Source organism: Battus philenor, unplaced genomic scaffold (assembly GCF_028537555.1).
Source record: "Battus philenor isolate CCGP_79_NKW_IND1 unplaced genomic scaffold, ilBatPhil1.0.hap1 SCAF_21, whole genome shotgun sequence".
NCBI classification, from domain to species: domain Eukaryota; kingdom Metazoa; phylum Arthropoda; class Insecta; order Lepidoptera; family Papilionidae; genus Battus; species Battus philenor.
Genome location: NW_027181684.1, coordinates 3,992,960 through 4,011,816, shown reverse-complemented (window position 1 = coordinate 4,011,816; position 18,857 = coordinate 3,992,960). Strand labels below are relative to the sequence as shown.

At 33.0% G+C, this 18,857-nt stretch overlaps 1 protein-coding gene across 1 annotated transcript in view; it reads right to left on the bottom strand.

Annotated features, from left to right (window-relative positions):
* svp (COUP transcription factor 2) overlaps positions 1–18,857 on the bottom strand; it is a 103,021-nt gene that overhangs the window by 69,341 nt on the left and 14,823 nt on the right. The window contains exon 2 of the mRNA XM_068766290.1: positions 2,338–2,883. Coding sequence (XP_068622391.1) covers positions 2,338–2,883 — 546 coding nt within the window. The remainder of the gene's footprint in view (positions 1–2,337; positions 2,884–18,857) is intronic.

The window sequence follows — 18,857 nt, the reverse complement described above, 5'->3', positions numbered from 1 at the left end:
AAATGTTTATAAGTTATTAGTGGGTGTAATTTGTCGTCTCACTAGCCTACGCTTACCTTGAGATTTTATCAATACATAAAAGGCTTTACATGAAAAGCCAGTAAAAAAATGGTAAAGAAAATGATTTTTTTTCGCATAGTTCTTTGATAATTAAATATATATTCATTCTTTCAAATAGGCTTTGATAAGCACTATTAAAAAGTTAAAACAGTTAGAAATGTATATAAATATATAGTCTATATATAAGGCTACTGTTAGGTTTGAAATTTTGATTTTATCTAGACGAATCTGACAAGAAATTCGACAGTTATTCTTTTAACACCAATTTTACTTTTTTTTTTCTTATAAAAAATTTTTTCTTCAGTCTTTTTGGCAGTTTCATCTCCTATATAATCTTTCGTCGTCGTTATTTCTGCCTATAGATGCCCAATACAAGTCAAAAGCCGCCCCCAAAAATATCTATAAGGTGATGAACCATAATCGCCATGCTTTTTAAGCAGAGTACTATTACCCATCTTCTGGAAATATGTTTGTGAGCAGTGGCAATCCTATATAATGAATACATAAAATTTGTATTACATAAGATTGTATCGTGAATCTAATCCGCGACCTACGATTATAAGTTTCAGTCGTCTACCACTGAGTTATCAATGCTCGATATAATTTTTAATACAATAATGTTTCGATCTTGCCTTAATATGTGCTTTAATTTTTTTATGTATTAATTTAAAATTGCTTTATGTAAACTAAAACTAGGTGTTACTATTTTTTTTTGTATCAAAAGGATGTTAATACAAAGAATAAAATACAAGTTACATATATAATATAATACAGTGAAATTCGTTCAAATTCAACGAATAACTTAGTCGCAATAATATTTCTATCCCAGTCGTTTCTATAGTTTTAAAACAAACTGGAGTAGAACACAAATATAGAGGCATAACAAAAAAAAAAAAAAACAACAGGAAATATTTAAAAACGGTAGTTCAAAGCATTGTACACTGGATACCCAACTCATAAAAGGAGTTACTAATACATTCACTACTAAGCCACCGACTAATGTAAGTTGACCCCTCACGTTCCGCGTGTACGGATAGTGACGGCATAGAATGAGGTGCTCAGATACACTGGCCAGGTGACTTGCGCCCGGGGGTACCATGAATATGCAATGCCAATAAATGTAGTTTTATCCGCGCTAGTAACTTTCTCCGGTGATGGTCCAACTCTACCGTCACACTAGACAACTAAATGTACATTCTAGATTATCATACATTGATTATTTATGAACGCTATTATAACTTCGAGAACTTATAGTAACGAAATGATTATGAATACTCGCGTCGATAGTGATGTAAGTTATATCGATTATCATCTAGTGACGATACGTTTATATCGATTTTAAATAGTAATCTTTTAACTACATATTTACGCCTCCATTTTAGTATGTTTTCTTTATAATTCTTAATTAAATATGATGCTTGCGTATGACATAATATTTTTACTAAACAGTCTATTAAGACTCACAATTTTGTCATGTACACTATGTATTAAAATGTGTGTTTTATTTGTTAACACATTTAATAAGTGTACAGATTAAATAAAAAGGAAGAAATGAAAGTTCATAAAAATAAAACAATTTTTTTTTCAATAAATTAATGTGATGTATTAAAGAATCAATAAATTAGAAAAGTATTTACATGAAATTAATACGCGTGAATAATATTTACAAGTTACAATTTTTTTTTAAATCTAATATCTATCACAAATTTCTGACTCCTTATCGAGGTCAATAAGTCGCTGACTCCCCAAATTGTCAGTTTAACTGTATTCCAAGGAGTGTGAGTTATTATCCCCGCATACAACGAAAAGCCTAAACTCTCCCTAATTCCGTAAACCGACCAAATGCCAAACGGCAAACGCAAACATCCAATAACCCAAAAATTGGTCAAAAACCCTTCACGTAAAAGCGTCAACCTCCTTGATCTAACTTCGACTTACTGCCACCGTCCCAAAGTTTAAATGATGTACCCGGTTCCGGCATTCGTGGACTACTTGTGTAGTTTGGCGGTAGACGGGGAGGTGTTGAAAGAAAGCTTCCGTAAGATAAAGAAGAGTTGACGCCCAAAGACGTGTCCAGCGTTGAATAGTACCCGGATGAAGCGGCAGATGGAGGTGGCGGCGCTTGTGGTTGTTGCACCCGAGTGGCTTCCGCGTAAGCATCTAGATGCGTTCTCACCAACACCACTAATTCGCCATAATTGGTGACAGAACCACAAGCGCCGGCAACCCTGTAAAGCAAAAGCCGCGCTTCCCCGAAAAGACTGTCCAAAATTTTACCTGTCGTGAAGAGGACGATCGCCTTCAGACAGGAGTACTCCGCTGAGTCCACGTGGAGCGCTTTCAGCTTCTCCACCTGTTCTTGGAAGATTCGTATGTGGTCCATGAAGGCCACCACGCGGTCCGCAGCCATGGGAGAGGCGTGCAAACCCGCAGCGGCCAGCAACGGGGCTACATGAAGGGGCATTGAGCATTGGGATGCGTTCAGGACGAACAGCTCCGACCAGACGAGCCGTAACAACGCGACCTGGTCGGTTACTTGTAGGTCAGGGAAGAAGGGAATGTTTCTCGCCCATTCCACTGCCGAGAATAGTAATCTCGCAGCCAACTCGCAGATGTTGTCGATGCCCATAACATTTGTGGGTTGGACGCATTGTCCATATCGCGAAGTCGGGTAAGGTTCGGCTCGGAGGAGAAGCGATATGTACGAGGAGAGATACGGGTGACTGTTGAGACCACTGGCTGGGTCGCCATTCGTGAGGGCGAATTGGCCAGGTAATGACAGACCGGCTGGCTGTGTCGGTGGCACCCGACCTCTTTGTACAGCTGAAACAAAAAAAAAATAGTCGTGAGTTTAATTATATTCGTGTAAATAGTCAATAGCATCAATATATCAGCCGATTGACGTCACTGCAAGGCTTAGACCTCCTCAAAGATCGCCAATATGACCGATCCTGCGAGATTTCGCGACTTTGACTATTTTTCATCGGTCAACCAGCCTTTCGGCTCCAATAATCAGAAACCATAATTAAATTTATTTATAATTAGACAATACGGTTTCTTGGTTTCACATTTCATATAATCTACAATAATGTCACAAAATATTACTATAATTCAAGGGTACAAGTTCCGTATACATCGTAGTATTTAAAGCAGTAGTTGGCAATTAACGTGTGAGTACATCATTATGGCACGCGCGTAATGGCGCAGTTTATGGCCTTCTAACAACTGTCAGACGAATGGCGGGAAACACGTAAATTAATATGGCTTCCCATTGTGACGTCTTGAGAAACTTTTGTGTTTATAATTATTTTATGTATTGGGGAATTGCTTTTAAAGTATGCAAATGAATGGAGTAAGACATATTGTATTAATTATAATACACATCAACATGTTTTATAAGTGTGTAAAATCTTTAAAGGGTTGAAACTACAGCAAATATATTGTGAATTAACATATGGTACACTCTATCTAAAAATCGATATAAATTATGTAATAATAACATAGTAAAAGAAGCATTTTCTAAATTCAAATTACTACATATTTAAATTATTTATTGCTCAATTTTATCTCTCGAGATTTTGTACTGTCAGAAGTTATTGACTTATCGCATTCGAATAGAAAAAAATAATTTATGTCACATGTTTCTCAGTGATCACTTTATACAACGTGATTGGAAATAGGTTTCAAGCTTTAAGCTGTCAAATTAGCTGTACATTCACCCCTTTACATCTTTTATGTAACAAATCACGCTTTTACGTAATATTTTTTTAAAATACAAATATGTTTTCGCTTATGAATTGTGTAGATGCGTTTTAATGTGTATTGAACCCTTATCATTATGTACGCCGTCAAGGAATGATAACAAGTAGCGTTTTGATTGGTCGGTTCTCTCGATATGGTTCTACATATATGTTTCAATTCTATAATATATATATCTTATTATTACCCACACCGATACACTCTTACTGTAAAAAAATTTAACAAAATCTAATCGAAATTATTGTGACATGAAATTAGAAAAAATATCAAGTTATATTTTTAACTAAGTAAAGATATCTAAATATGTGTACTAGAAGATGAAGATAAAATTCACTTATTCAAAATTGGAACTTTTAAACCAAATTCTTATTGACTGTCAACTTTTTTTATCTATTTTATTTTTGACACTGCTTCACAAGGTGTTATAGTTGCGAAGAAGAAGCAGGATGAAAATCCACAACAACAATTGTTTTAATGATTTAACAATACTGTTTTATGCACATAAACTTTATAAGTTATAGCCTAAATGAAATCAAAATAAACAAGCGATATCACTGTCTACGATTCTGATCGTTTATTGAATAATAAAAGTTCCCCGTTAAATTACTTTTAAATTTGATTTAGATTTCACAAATGGCAGTCCATTTTATACTGATGACAGCATATATTCAATTATTCATAATGAATCGGTAAACGTAACTATAAAATATTCAATTACGCATCTCGTAAGTTAATCTTCCGGGACATATTGAACGCGAGTGTTTACATAGAGTGGACCGTTATGGAAGTAAAAGCTTTATAACGTATAGCTCATTTGTCAATAAAAAAGCTTTTTAGCTTTTACATCTATTTCAAATCATCCTAAAGTGATCACTCAGAAATATGTAACGTTTATTTTCCATTGAAATGCGACAGGTCAATAATTTCTGACAGAAGAAAGTTTAAGCAAGAAAAGGACCAATATTTAGCCACTTCCGCACATGCAGTGGTAGTCATGCTCAGACTCTGTGATTGGCACTAATCGGTGGCGGTTGTGTGATTCGCATTGTTTGCCGCATACGCATTTATCAGCGGGCTGGCGGGCGGTGCATTTTATTGCATGACTACCACTGCATGTGCGGAAGTGGCTAAATATTGGTCCTTTTCTTGCTTAGGATGGACTTCGCGAGGTAACGCCTGATTCCATTAAATATAGAAGAAAGGTTGCAAGAACAGATAGTAGACAATAACTAATTTTATTATGTAGTAATGCGAACTTTAAAAACGATTTTATTACATGCGTTAATTATTTATAATTTCTGAATAAAGTGTAACATACATTAATTGACTGCGAATGAACTACAAATATACCCCTCTCTCAAATGTTTAATATATATCGGACAACGAAAGGAAGCGTTATAAAAAAATATTATTTATAATCTAATTTGGTAAGTTACATTAGTAAGATGTAATACAATACATTCCCATGTCATGTATATAAATTATTATAGTAATGTATTTAAGAATTTAAAACAGAAATATGTAAAATATGTCTATTACAGCGTTAAGGATTTATTGATCAACTGATACGGATGTTTAAAGTGATCACATTAAAATCTGTCAACGTTTGTTAAGGGTTTTTATGATATCAGGGTGCGTTTGGAATTCTCTTAGTTTTAAGATGAAGGATACCGACATAAGGCAGTTCAGTGTATAGTTTTTTTTTAAGATTGAATACTTCCGGCATTCGTACTTAGACGTACACCGGTGTTCACTACAAATGATTCATATTCTTTTTCTTTGTCGTGCACTCTTCTGAGTGGTGGCGGTCGTGCCCTGGTCAGTGGAAAGAAAAAAAAACGCAGATAATAAAATTTAATGCTACTTTTCTATTTTTATTTTATTTATTATTATTATGGTTTACATTTTTATTAAATTTCGCTCGAACAAAGCTCATAATGTCGCTGGTTTAACGATTCGGATTATGGTTTCTCCGTGTTCCGTTGACGCAATGATTTAACATAGTTCGGTCGAGTGTTATTTCTATTAATGCGATTTAAATTGGTGACCGGCTTGAATCTGACCTCCATACACCGCTATACAGTCGCCACGCAGTGTCGGGCGTTTTTTTTTTAATTTGGTACACATTTTACTTTGCACTATTGTCTTTGCACGAATAAAAAAAAAAAACATACACTAATTGTCATTCGAATTTTTGGCGGGTTAATTACTTATGCGTGTGTTTAACAATTGTTTCGTAGTTTTTGTATTTTGTTTGCATAGTTTTAATTACGAGAAGTATTTTTAAAATGTTCTTTATGTTAGTTATTGATTTTCTTAGTGTTTTAATTTTCGTTTAGTATAAAACTTTTACATTTAATTTCATGAAACGATGGTAGGTACATTGATTTTACGTGGACTGTTATTACAGATATTAATGGTTTCAGAAGTAATAAATAAAATAGAGGTAACGTAGTAAGAAAACGCGTTTTGATTGTTGTTTACTATCAGCTCCTGCAGGCTTTGTATTGGCAGTGATAACTGTATACAGATTGATTAAAAATCGAAGTAAAAATATTAAACCTTTTTACTTTTAAATGTGACACATTCAGTTTTTAAATGTTCATATCCATAACAAACCACTCTGTATATGTATTTCCAAAAAATTTTAAATTATTTATTACATAACAACTACTATCACGATAATACTTCTTGTATTACTAACAATTTTGCAACGTAAACTGAAATTGTACAGTTGTTAAATCATTTGAACAGCAAATTCTTTTCATTTTATCTACGGTTTGTTTTTTATACTAAAATGCCGTGACATCGCCGCATCGTGTCGTTGAGATCAAGTGAAGTCGTATTGAATCGATTCCTTTTTTATGTCACGACTTAGTCGTTGAACAGGTGTAGTGGGTAATTCTATTATTGATGTTACCAGTTTAAATATTTATAAATAAATGGTTAATCATTGCATTTGTAACACTACTGTGAATATAATATTATGGTATTTGCAGAAGCAGGTACTAGGGGGCAGGGAGCGGGTGGCGCTTATCCTGAAAGCTCTTTTAAGGTAGTGAAACTTGATAATTCCACCGGAGCCTCAGTTAAGGCTGCTACATACAACAATTTTACTGGATTGGCAGATTGCCGAACTTTTAAATCGCTTAGAAGAACGCTTCATGGAGTAACAAGGCCTGTAAACCCCCTCGTGGGCAAAGGCTGTTGACTCGTGAATGATATATTCGGTGTTAAAATAGACCAAAGTCGCATGTACACTTCCTGAAGAGTTTACTTTAGTGGTCAATGTGAATACGGCTTTATAATGTTCGATAATCAAAGTAATCAAATGTCGTGGCTATTTACTGTAAAAATGGACACAGATTTGTGTCGATTGAATACTTTTGTTTGAGAATCGATGTTACAACTCAAATAAAATATTCCGTTACGTACCGTCTATTGTCCTTTAAAGTCAATATGATGACGTGTAATTTTTTTTTTTTTTTTAGAAGCTAAAACTAATGTGTTACGGTAGACTGTATAAATGTTGACCTACTTGTCTCCGATTTAAAGTACAAAGAAATACTTTAAATTTGTTGAATTCCATTTCGATCGTGATAGCATTAAACATCAATTATTAATTGTATCGAATTTTCGTTTAGTTACAGTATCGTCTAATTTTAACGAGAACCTTTCTCTGGGCTTCATAAAACTGGTAGCTCTTCTGTCGGCAACTTTATCCAGTATTAAAATTTACTTCCACGTAATGCCTGTCTATGTAATAAATTTAAGAAATTTGTTAAAGACTTGTAAAATCAAGAGCTTTTATAATTCCGCTTCGCGTCTTTCCGACCGATTTTCTTATCCGTGTTTTTTTTTAAAATTACGCCAGAGAATTATACACGGCCAATATTCCTATTTGATTATCGAAGATGTTAACTACTTTTTTTGTTGTTCTAAATTGAAATATATAACAATATTGCGCGTTTAGCAAAAAGTCTTTGTCAATACAACATCTAGTTTGTGAAAATTATAAGTTTGAAATGTATGTAAACAATTGATAGACGAATTGAATTATTATTTTGTGATTGTAATTTAAATTTATCGATGAATTATGTGGTAAAATTTATACGTTAATAGTACATCATATACAGTTACAAGTGTAAAAACTTTAAAGCTTTTACATCTAAAATTAATCACCCTGTATAAAGGATAAGGTACGCATCAAATATGCCCGACGCGCTTGGTATTTCGAGAGTACACGTTTTTTGGCGGGAACGAATGTCAGTGCAAGCCGAGCCGAATGCTTAGGCACGCGCTTCGAATGTTTTTTGTGTCGATAAAAAATTCAACGCGTGAAGCAGTTGTCTTCCAGTTATTTATAAAATTCGAATAAGAAATATCTCTTACGATTGTTAATTGTACAACTCTGTATTACTTTATATTCACATATTTATTTGTATGGAAGACTTACAGCTATAGGTTTAATATATGTACAAAATAATAGTGTTATTAAACAAGGTGTCAATTAAAAGTCTTCACATCTATCAATATTTGATATTACAAAAACTAATATGACTAGTAGTTCTTTCAACCTATAGACGCCTACTTCAAGGCATAGGCCTAAAGATATATCTATGAGGGGATATTACGCAGTGTTATATTACGGTACATAGAGGACGCTGCTGTCCATCCTCTAGAAACTACTTTGTGAGCAGTACAGTAGATATGTAAGGTTGTAACCCGGGAATCCAACCCGCGGTCTCAAGTCTCAGATGTCTACCGCTACACTACCACTGCTCAGACTACCATATTTCTGCTACTGCTATAGTATAAGTAAAACAAAAATTTAATTTTGTACAAGGAGGTGAATGAATACTCATCATGTTAGCCATAGGATGTCCACTATTGGACAAAAAATCTTAAGCGTCCGCTTCAGATTTTTTATCGGTTGGGAACGGGTTAGCGTCTTTCAGTTACCATAACAAGGTCGTCTATCTACCTCGTGGGCGTACTGGACTCGATCTTTGTTTGCAAGTACGTGTTCTCCACTCCAGAAATTTAAGACCCTAGCAATATGTTCTGCACGCTATGTGACCTGACCTCTGATCACTTAAACTTGCTAATTTTCTTGGCTTTGTCAGTTATTTTTGTTACTTAATCTACTCTTTAAAAATTAATAAGTAAAATTAAAAAAAAATCTTTATTTATATTATCAAAAGTGTTCTCAATGGCAGTACAAAAATTATAACAGTTTTTTATTATATACGATCTTTTCGTCAAAACCTTCACGGAACAAATTGCCTTGTCAACAAAATTTGAGTGTATTGGGAAGCGGCCATTAGATCATCTGCGTTACGAATTACAGCTTCATCTTACATCAACAATTCAATTAAAGTGTTACGTTGCTACAAGATAATTCCGTTTGAATTAGAGTAATTGCGCTTGTGATTAGTCAATAGTGATGTACATTGCCGGTCTAAACCAAAAATAGCACGAAGGTACCGTAAAGTAATAGTTAATAGCAACAACAATATACTTTGTTAAAAACGAATTAGCTTTTAAAGATAACTAAACGCTATAAGTGCTAATAAATTATAGAACAATTAAAACAGTTTTAAATGTCGTACAAGTTGTTGTTGTTGATCTATACCAATCAATATATGGTCAAATATTAGATTAAGACAAAAACATCGTGTACTTTATGTATAATTTAGCTAACTTTGTATTAAATCTAAAAAGCCTTTTAAGTTAAATGCTATTAGTGCTATATATTATTTCTTTGACGATATCGCAGAGAGAAAACATTTTTAATCTGTTCTTAAATGTAGAAAATTTTTGAATAGGTTATTAAAAAAAAAAATGTCTGGAAAGCTACAGAACGCTAATTTTGATTATCTAAAATACAGGCCTCGTCTAGTATAGTATCGCAGTTATTTTTGTAGGTTCTAGTAATTATAATTTATATTGTAAAAAGTTATGCTTTTACGTAAGGCAGATTTTTTAACCGTCATTACTTCCACCACACCCACATATATTTCGAATAATACCTGGTATTTTGTTGTAAATAAAACTATTTATTACTGTTGTAAAGAAATAAACTGTTGTAAAGAATTGTACTGTTGTACTGTTGTACTGTTTAACTTACTGTGTACTGTTGTAAACTGGCGGTTAGGATATAATTTATAGCACTTTGTATTAACGATAACTTTTAGTTAAAATATTATATTTGATAAGAAACAAGAAAGAGCACAGATTAATATTTGGTTTAATGATACGACGCACGTCACTACGGTCTGGCTCGACGAATGTAGGCCGCGCAGTCTCCCACGCCGCGTCGACACTTCGGCTAATAGCGCCGTCATTACGCTATCTGTCGATACATCTACCACGTCTCGACATCGGAACATCACTATCTACAATCGATGACCGCGAGCTCGGACAAAGCGATTGTTTAATATCGTTTAGAAACTAATTATGATTTTAATTTTAAACGCTCTTGAAAGCTCATAATGCGGCCTGTCAGATGGTTCGACACAGGGTTCAGTTCATCTGATGTTCGATGTCACAACTGTATTCATTCAGTGAAGTTTAGATCAACGACAGTTTATTATGTTTTTACAACCAATGCGTCGATACTTTGGAAAATCCGAATGTCCTCTAACCTCTCTACTAAATTTACGAAGCGGATTTTTGAGTTTTTCGGCAACATAGCTAAGGAAAGATTTGATCACTAGAAAGGTGGATGAACGTTGACATGTGCCCGCAGACACCGGAGTATCCGAAGCAATACACACCGACCAAGACCAAGAAACTAAAGGTTCACGATCCGTAGTGAGATAGGACGTAAGTATTTAAGTCACATTCAAAATCAAAATACAGGGATTAGTATTAACCCAATCCGTAATACGTTAGATTATGGTAAGAAAATGTTCACCTAATAAATTAATTTACTTCGATCTTCCTTAAACAAAAGTATATATCTATTTCGAAATGTTTCATTCCATGTAAGTTTAAAAGCTGTGAAGAGATAATTTTAACATTGATTTTTAGTAACAATTATTCTATATAAAAAAATAGTTACATTGTAATTATTTTTTTCTATTAGAATGCTACCAGCCAATAACTTCTGTCGGTACAGTCTGCGATGACAAAAAAATACTAATTAATTTTTATATGTATTTTCATTTTACGTTGCCATTAAATTTTTTATTATTTCTGAAATAATTGGTTTTTGGATAGGGTGCGATATATTCACACATTTAAATCTTTAACACATGTAACCAATCGTATATATCTACGTTCGGAAAAATATGACGAACAAAATTGCAACGTTTTTCGTCATGGCAGTATTTTTTAATTCGATTATATCAAGATTGCAGTATTCTCTAGTGGGCTTGCTTTATGATAATGCAAATTTTATTAATGACGGGAATAAGCTTCAATAAAAAATAAAACAATATTGGAACTGTAAGACTGTGATAACTGCTATTTTCAGATAATAAACATAATTTAATTTCTCATTTGTTATTTTTAAAATATAAAAGCTATTATATTATGATTAATTTTGCATATTTGTAATGTTGACGAATATCGGGACTAGCGTATGAGAGATTGCAAAGTTTATACAAATGTATATGTCGCCTGCTTACTTTATAGAGTTTTGTAAATGTTAAATAAATAAATGAACGAGAACATGTCTAAGTATCAACTTGTTTATATTATATGCAATTTGCATATTTTATTGTCCTGTAAGATTACAGGACAATAAATTATGCGAATTGTATGCTTTAGTTTTAACCTCACCTTTCATGTAACTGTAACTCGTGTATGAATTTAAAGAAAGAAAAAATATGAAATAATTTCCGAAAGCAAATCACGCTTGACCCCTTTACGTGGACAAGTCACTAAACTACCAGCTTATGCCTCAAATTGGTTTAATTCATATCACGTGTACAATCGAGTATTATTTATTTTTCTCGGCGCTTTAAAGAAAAGTGAACCTTATTAATGGAAAATAAGGTTAATTTGTATAAAGTTGTAGCTTGTCAGGTTCATAATTTTGCTCTTGACATAGATTGCGCGGAGGAAACGATTTGTGATGTGTTCTGAGATGGTCCATACATCAAATTCCACTGTACGACGAAAACTGTGGTTCACATTTCGTTAGTTGAATTATAAATAAATGGCTTGACACGAGAGAAAAAAAATTATTCTATATTTAAACCGCAAAGGAAGTTGGGGATGGCTACATTAAAAAAAAAACTTTTTATTAAACTTGGCTAAATTTTATTCAGGCATGTCGAAAGTTACCAAGAATTAATTTTATGTAATTACGCCCACAAAATGCAATGCGGACAATGCGAAGTGGAAGAGGGATAGTTAGTTTAATGAAAGTGTTATGATTACTCTCTTTCACTACCTAATTAAATTAATCTAATATATAAAATTCTCGTGTCACGGTGTTCGAACTTGAACTCCTCTGAAACGGCTTGACTGATTTTTACTTAATTTAATATGCGTATTCAGTAGGTCTGAGAATCGGCTACTATCTATTTTCTATACCCCTAAGTGATAAAGGTTGTTCACGCTTAAAATTTTTTTTTATTTTTTTAACGAAATTTTTTGTTTTTATTTTATTATGATACAGCATACAAGAATACATACAACCATAAATTTTCACCCCTCTACGATCAACCCTTATTTTTTATTTGTAAATTAAAATATCGATTTTTTTTTTGCAAAACAACGTTTTCGGGATCAGCTAGTATTATATAATAAATACGGTCAAAGTGTAAATGCAAAGACGCAAGTGAAGTCCAAGGCAAGCATCCGTAACAATAAATAAAAGAGAAACGAACAGATATTGAATAAACCATTATTACTAGAACATATGCACAATACAGGCAATCATTCCGTGACGGAATAAAACCAAAAAGATTCGACGCATTAACTAATGGCGAGGCATTTATTACAATACTTGCAATTTATTAATATCAACCCACAGTGTAACAAATATCTACATAAATATAAATAAATTGCTGTTAATTTGTCTCTCTAAAACACGAGAATCACTAGACGGTATTTGCTAATTTTGATTTACAAATATTTGGAGAAGTACAAAGAAGGTTTAAATGAAAAGTTTTGTTTCAACAGAAAATTTAATAAAAACGTCTATATTATTTTCAAACAAAAAATGTTCTTGGCTGTAATGTCATTGTCATGTCATTGCTCTCATTTTTAAAAAAAAAATTGTTTCATAGCTATATGAGGTCCAATCTCTGGTTCGTCTTGTTGAAATATAAAATAGTAATGTTTCACAAATGAAAAAAATATAATAGTGATAATTTGCAAGTGATACGAAGTTCACCGAGTCATGTAGTTTATTAATAAAAAATGATTTATACACGCCCATTAAATACATTTATTTTTATTCCATTGTATAAGTGTACGTTAAGATATTTACAATGATTATGAATGCATGAGTAATTATTGAGAAGGACTATAAGATAAGAAACAGGTTGAGGCAATAAAAGCATTCCGCAATGCAATTGACTTGCTTTGCCTGTAATAACCGTGTTCTTATTTGTTAGGATATTGGACATCGTTAATGTGTTTGCTTTATTCATAATATTTAACACTATTTACCGTTTGATTTGTAATTTTACCAATGTTCAAATTTAAGTATATTAATATCTAATCACCAAGCTCAGCAGGCTGGTTGTCGATCGCAAAATTATGTTACGCAGAGGACTACACAACCTCTGGCAACTAATGAGCAGTGGCAATCCTATTTGTTTAAAACACAAAGTGTGAATTATAAAAAATTGTATATCAGGAATTGAACCCGCGACCTACCATCGCCAATTTCAATCCACCGCTTAGCTACCCCTGATCAATGCTGCATTTACTTACTGGTCTTTAATTGTACTTACATTGCAAATTATTTTATTACTTGTATCTTTTAATTTGCAAATAAAAATACGTGTTGTTTAATACAAATGATTCTGCAACTTTGTTTTAATAGTTATACACATGCTCATAAAAAAAAATAAACATGAATAGATATACATATAAATGTGCTTATACTTTTGTATTTTAACAATAGTACCTTGGTTAGTATAATTCCGCATATTGATATTATTATAGCAAAACTCTTTTACTATCCAATATAAGTTTTTCAACATTTTTATATTACAAATCGAGTCAATTTGTTACTAAAAAATATAGTACATAATGAGATTTTTTAATGAATAGTCTTTTACATTACTTCCACTGCATATTCGATAGAAAGATGTTTTATTAATTTTTAATATCAGTAATGTCGTGTGATCGAAAATTGCAGATATCACAAGACAAGTATTCAATAGAAAAACCATCCGTAAAATCACAGAATACCGTTCTTGTATTTAAAATAGTAAAGAACATTAAATATATAATGACATGACATTTTGAAGGCTCATTAGCAAATGTTGTTAATTATTTATTGAGTTCGTACATTTGCAACGAGACTATAAACATACGTAGAACTGTTAAAGATAGATGCTTGAAACTTGAGATAAAGTTAAGTGATACTGCTTGTATGCATTTTACTTCGTACGTACCGTACGCTAAGAGATATACTATGGTAAAAAATATCCACAGATTAAAATTGTCCAATAGCTATTCCGAAATTCAAATTTGGATTTACAAAGTATTCCATATTTAAAATATGATACGATTTAAATTTTTAAATAAATTTAAAACTAATAATGTATACGTTTATTTTCTGTTAATGGTGCTATTTTTAATTAAAATACACAACCTTTTTACATAGTAATTATGTTACTTTAAAAATCGTTAACACTATATTCATCCACATTAGACAGCTTTTTTTTAATTTAACTTGTGGTTTATTTACTTTGGCACTAGAATTCCACCCACCTTTTTTAAAAAATTGCCCCCCGTTTTTAGGGGCCTATAGTTTATCCATATCGTGAGAGGCTTGTTATCCTATTTCCAGCAGTGGATGCCTTATGGCGAAAATAATAATTAACAATATATCAACAATATAGTTTTACAACAAAAATTCTTAAAAATTGATAATAACTTAAAATAATATACAAGTAATGTTTAAGTGCTGTTTTTAAGGCTTTATTATATAATTCATCGGAATTAAAGTGATAAAAATACGGCACGGAATATGGTCTGAAATGATTTCTAACTTTTACGAATTATGTTTTGTTATCTGCATATTATTAAAAATTGGCAATGCAGAAAATATTTTTTACGTATTAAAGGTTAATAAAATCACTTTTTTTATATATCTTATGCAATGATAGTACCAGCTAAAGTTTACGTGACAGAAAAAAAAAACTATTTTAATTTGTTTCTTTCGAACAAATGTGTCAAGGAAACTAGTTTTATTAGAGTTCGATTAATGTAGTTATAAAGCAATTAAAACGAACATAATGTACTTGTTAATTACAGTGTAATATTACAAGTGGTACACCTTCGGGTGAGGCTTTATGTTAGTCTTGGTTTTGAAGCAACGTTAAAAAACGTTAAAGGGATTAATACGTCCATTAGAGCCAAGTCCTCGGGGCTCGCGCTATCAAAGACGTTACTTCTCTTACGAGATTCGTAAGATACATTCGGTTGTGTGTACTCATATATCTCAAAAACGTGCGGTCAGAGTGTTAGCGTTAAGCATAAGCGACAGCGATTTCAGGTATATTTTACTATTAATATATTTTTTAATTTATCTGCCATTATCCATTTATTAATATCAATACCTAATGATCAAGAATAATTAAAATTTCTTATTAGTATCTCTTCTAAATTTTATCTGATATATATATATATAAATATATATATATATATATATATATATATATATATATATATATATATATATATACACCCCAACAACCAGTTGCACTAAATGGCATGATTTTGTTAAGTTCTTTATGGTTGAAATTGGTGATCGATGCCAATTTCATTTTTTAATTTTTGGTTTCTCAAATTCATAAAATATTAATATATTTATTAAATTTTCCTTAAGCTTTTATTTAAGTCTTTGTTGTATTTTGGTTACAAATGACACTGTGACTGCTTTGAACGAATGGTATATTTATATTAACACGTGTCCATATTTGTAACAATTACAGATAGTATTATCATACTCCCTATAAATAATTCCAATGCGTACTATTGGTAGCGGTTTGTAGCCTGTTTCTTCCGGAGATTAACTACTTCATCTGTTTGCTTTGCGGGTAGACGTTCTATACTGTGCTTGCCGATTCGAGCCTGCCCACCATCAGTTCTTACTAGTCATTCTTCGAGCTAGGTCGGTGACATGATTCTTTTTCGCAGAACCGTATTAAAAAATAAACCTAGCTGCACAGAGAGTTATGACGAATATTTTGCAACATTTGAGTTTGTTAATACACTTATATGTAATCGCTGATAGTGACGCCAACCGACGAACGTCTGCCGCCGACACCGTCGTTTCAAATGTATGTACGCTACACAACTTCATTTACCGTTCGCCTATTTATTTTAGTTGTTAGCCGCTATCTCGTTATGTCCCGATACAACTTGATAATCCGTTATTTATGTCGGCCATTTTTCAAACGGCCCAGCACGCGACTGACTGTCGCCCAACCGCGTCCCGTCGACAAATGGTGTACCATCCACCTTTTGTTGCTCTAACGGTGTGTTTTGATATCATTAGGAATTTCTCGAGTTTTACGACAGCGAGAAATATCGTTACTAATACTTGAGATTAGAGATTTGTTTGTGAGGACGTTTCGAAATTTAAAGAAAAGGAGAAGACTGATGGGGAGTCGGATTCGAATCCTCGTTTACTTTTGATTAATGTCGTGCGCATGCGCACCAATGCCGGAGTGCAGACAACGCGAAACAGCCATGCTAATAGACGAATCGTAGATTATAGAAAGTAGGTGTCAACAGTAACGGAGAACCGCCCACCGCGTCGCTATCTAAACCGTCTTAAACCGATCCAACCGGACGCGGATGTAAAATTACCTCATAATTAAATTCGAATGTTTGGAATTCGTAGAAAATATATTGTATAATAAAGCCATTGGCTGGCGCGTGCCGGGAATTTAAGACGATTTCGAAACATAATAAATGTTTTTTCCTACTTATTTCTTTTATTTTAAAATCTCTGCTTTCAATTGCAATTCATAAATTCCGCGATGTGTTCTGAGGGAATAAAGCACGAAGGATGCTTAGCCTAGTCTTAGCTAAGGTAATGTAGAGTACGAAATACATAATTTTTCAAATAATATACAGGATGATTGGTTATAGCGGTATAAATTTTAAATGGGTATAAAATTTAGCTCATTTGCAGTCAATTAATTACTGGTTCTTGCCAAAATTGATTGTTCCAGAAATATTAAATAATTAATGATAATATTGTTAGAAAAAGTTTTTTTATAATTCGAATTGAAGTTTATAATTATTAACTTCCGCTCCCTGCAGATTTGTATTGTCAAAAGTTATTGGCTGGTAGCATTTGAACAGAAAAAATAAATTAAGGTGACATGTTTCAGAGCGATCACGTTATACATGATTATTTGAAATAAGTGTTAGCTTTCAAAATTAAAAACTTTCAGTCGTGCAATAAGCTAGCTGTACATTCACCCCTAACCCTTAATAACCTAGAGTTTCAATTTTGATACCAACCTTTTAAACCGAATGTTCATATTACTATTAGTTTTTTTTGTTAGTTGGCTGTACGTATTTTACTGTTGTATAAATATTCTATCCAACGAAATAAAAAAAAAATTTCCCTTCATTTAGACCCTCAAGCAAACACAGTAACATTAAAAAAAAAACACTTTCGTAAATCAGGCTACTAAGGGCTAAACAGCTTTTAGACAAAACCAATCATCCCGTAAATGGATAGTTTAAACATATACTAAATAGGTTGGTAGTGAAGAATATGCAACGAGTCAGTGACCACGGCGTGCGAGCAACGAAGGCTTGCGATAATCATAATACGCTTGCAGATATGTGATTAACCACGGGGTCACAGAACGGTCGGTGTTAGACCGAGAGGATGCTCTACGCCACTCACACTTCAAAACAAGCCAGTACACCCGTCCCTGTCTAACAAACGACTGCAGGTCGACTGAACCGCTATACTAAACTGTGACCTCACGAAATTCTACTGGCACGATAGCTCGGATGATTCACTTGACGGACGTTACTGACTGATACACGGAGATGTGAATGCTAGATGAATTCGAAACGCGTCCCGATAATGTTTCGTCTACAAACATAACTGATACACTTAAAGAGATACGGACACTGTCCGAAAACCTTCAATCGAGACATTAAATAGATCATTACTATATTAGATAACATCATGTAAACGAAGAAAATATTTTTAACACGTTAATTACTTAATTAAATATATGAAACAAATATTTTGGTCAAAAACAACTGTAAAATAGTCAAAATACCTAAGATACTTTGTTTATAATTAAATTATTTCTATAAGTTAAAGTATTTTACTATAAAGCCTGTAGATGTTTATATCAGCGGATAAATAATATAATAACGGTAAATGATCAAGCCTTGAGGTTCTGGAGAGGAGGCCATAGACCAACCTGCCCAGCGCACGATTCACCCAAGATAGACCGATGATCTTACACCACCATGTCCGAACACCTGGAAGTTTCTTACCAGTCTTATCGGAAATCTATTAAGGAGTCCTATTTTCAACAATAGACGCCCTAAAGCTGACAATTGAAGGCTTAACTATCCTAGAATCGGAATTCTAAACGTCTGTCTTAATACTGATCAGTTTATATGGACTGAGACTTGTATAACCAATAGTAGCCCAGTGGTTAAGAATTTGCAATCGTAGATCGCGGGTTCGGTTCCTGGGATACAATCTTATATAATTCACACTTCGTGTAATAATTATAAAGGATTACCACCGATTACAAATAAGTTTTCCGTGAGCAGCAGCGTCCTCTGCGTATCATAATATGACACTGGGATCCTCCCGTAGATATCTTTGGGGAAAGCCTATATCTCGC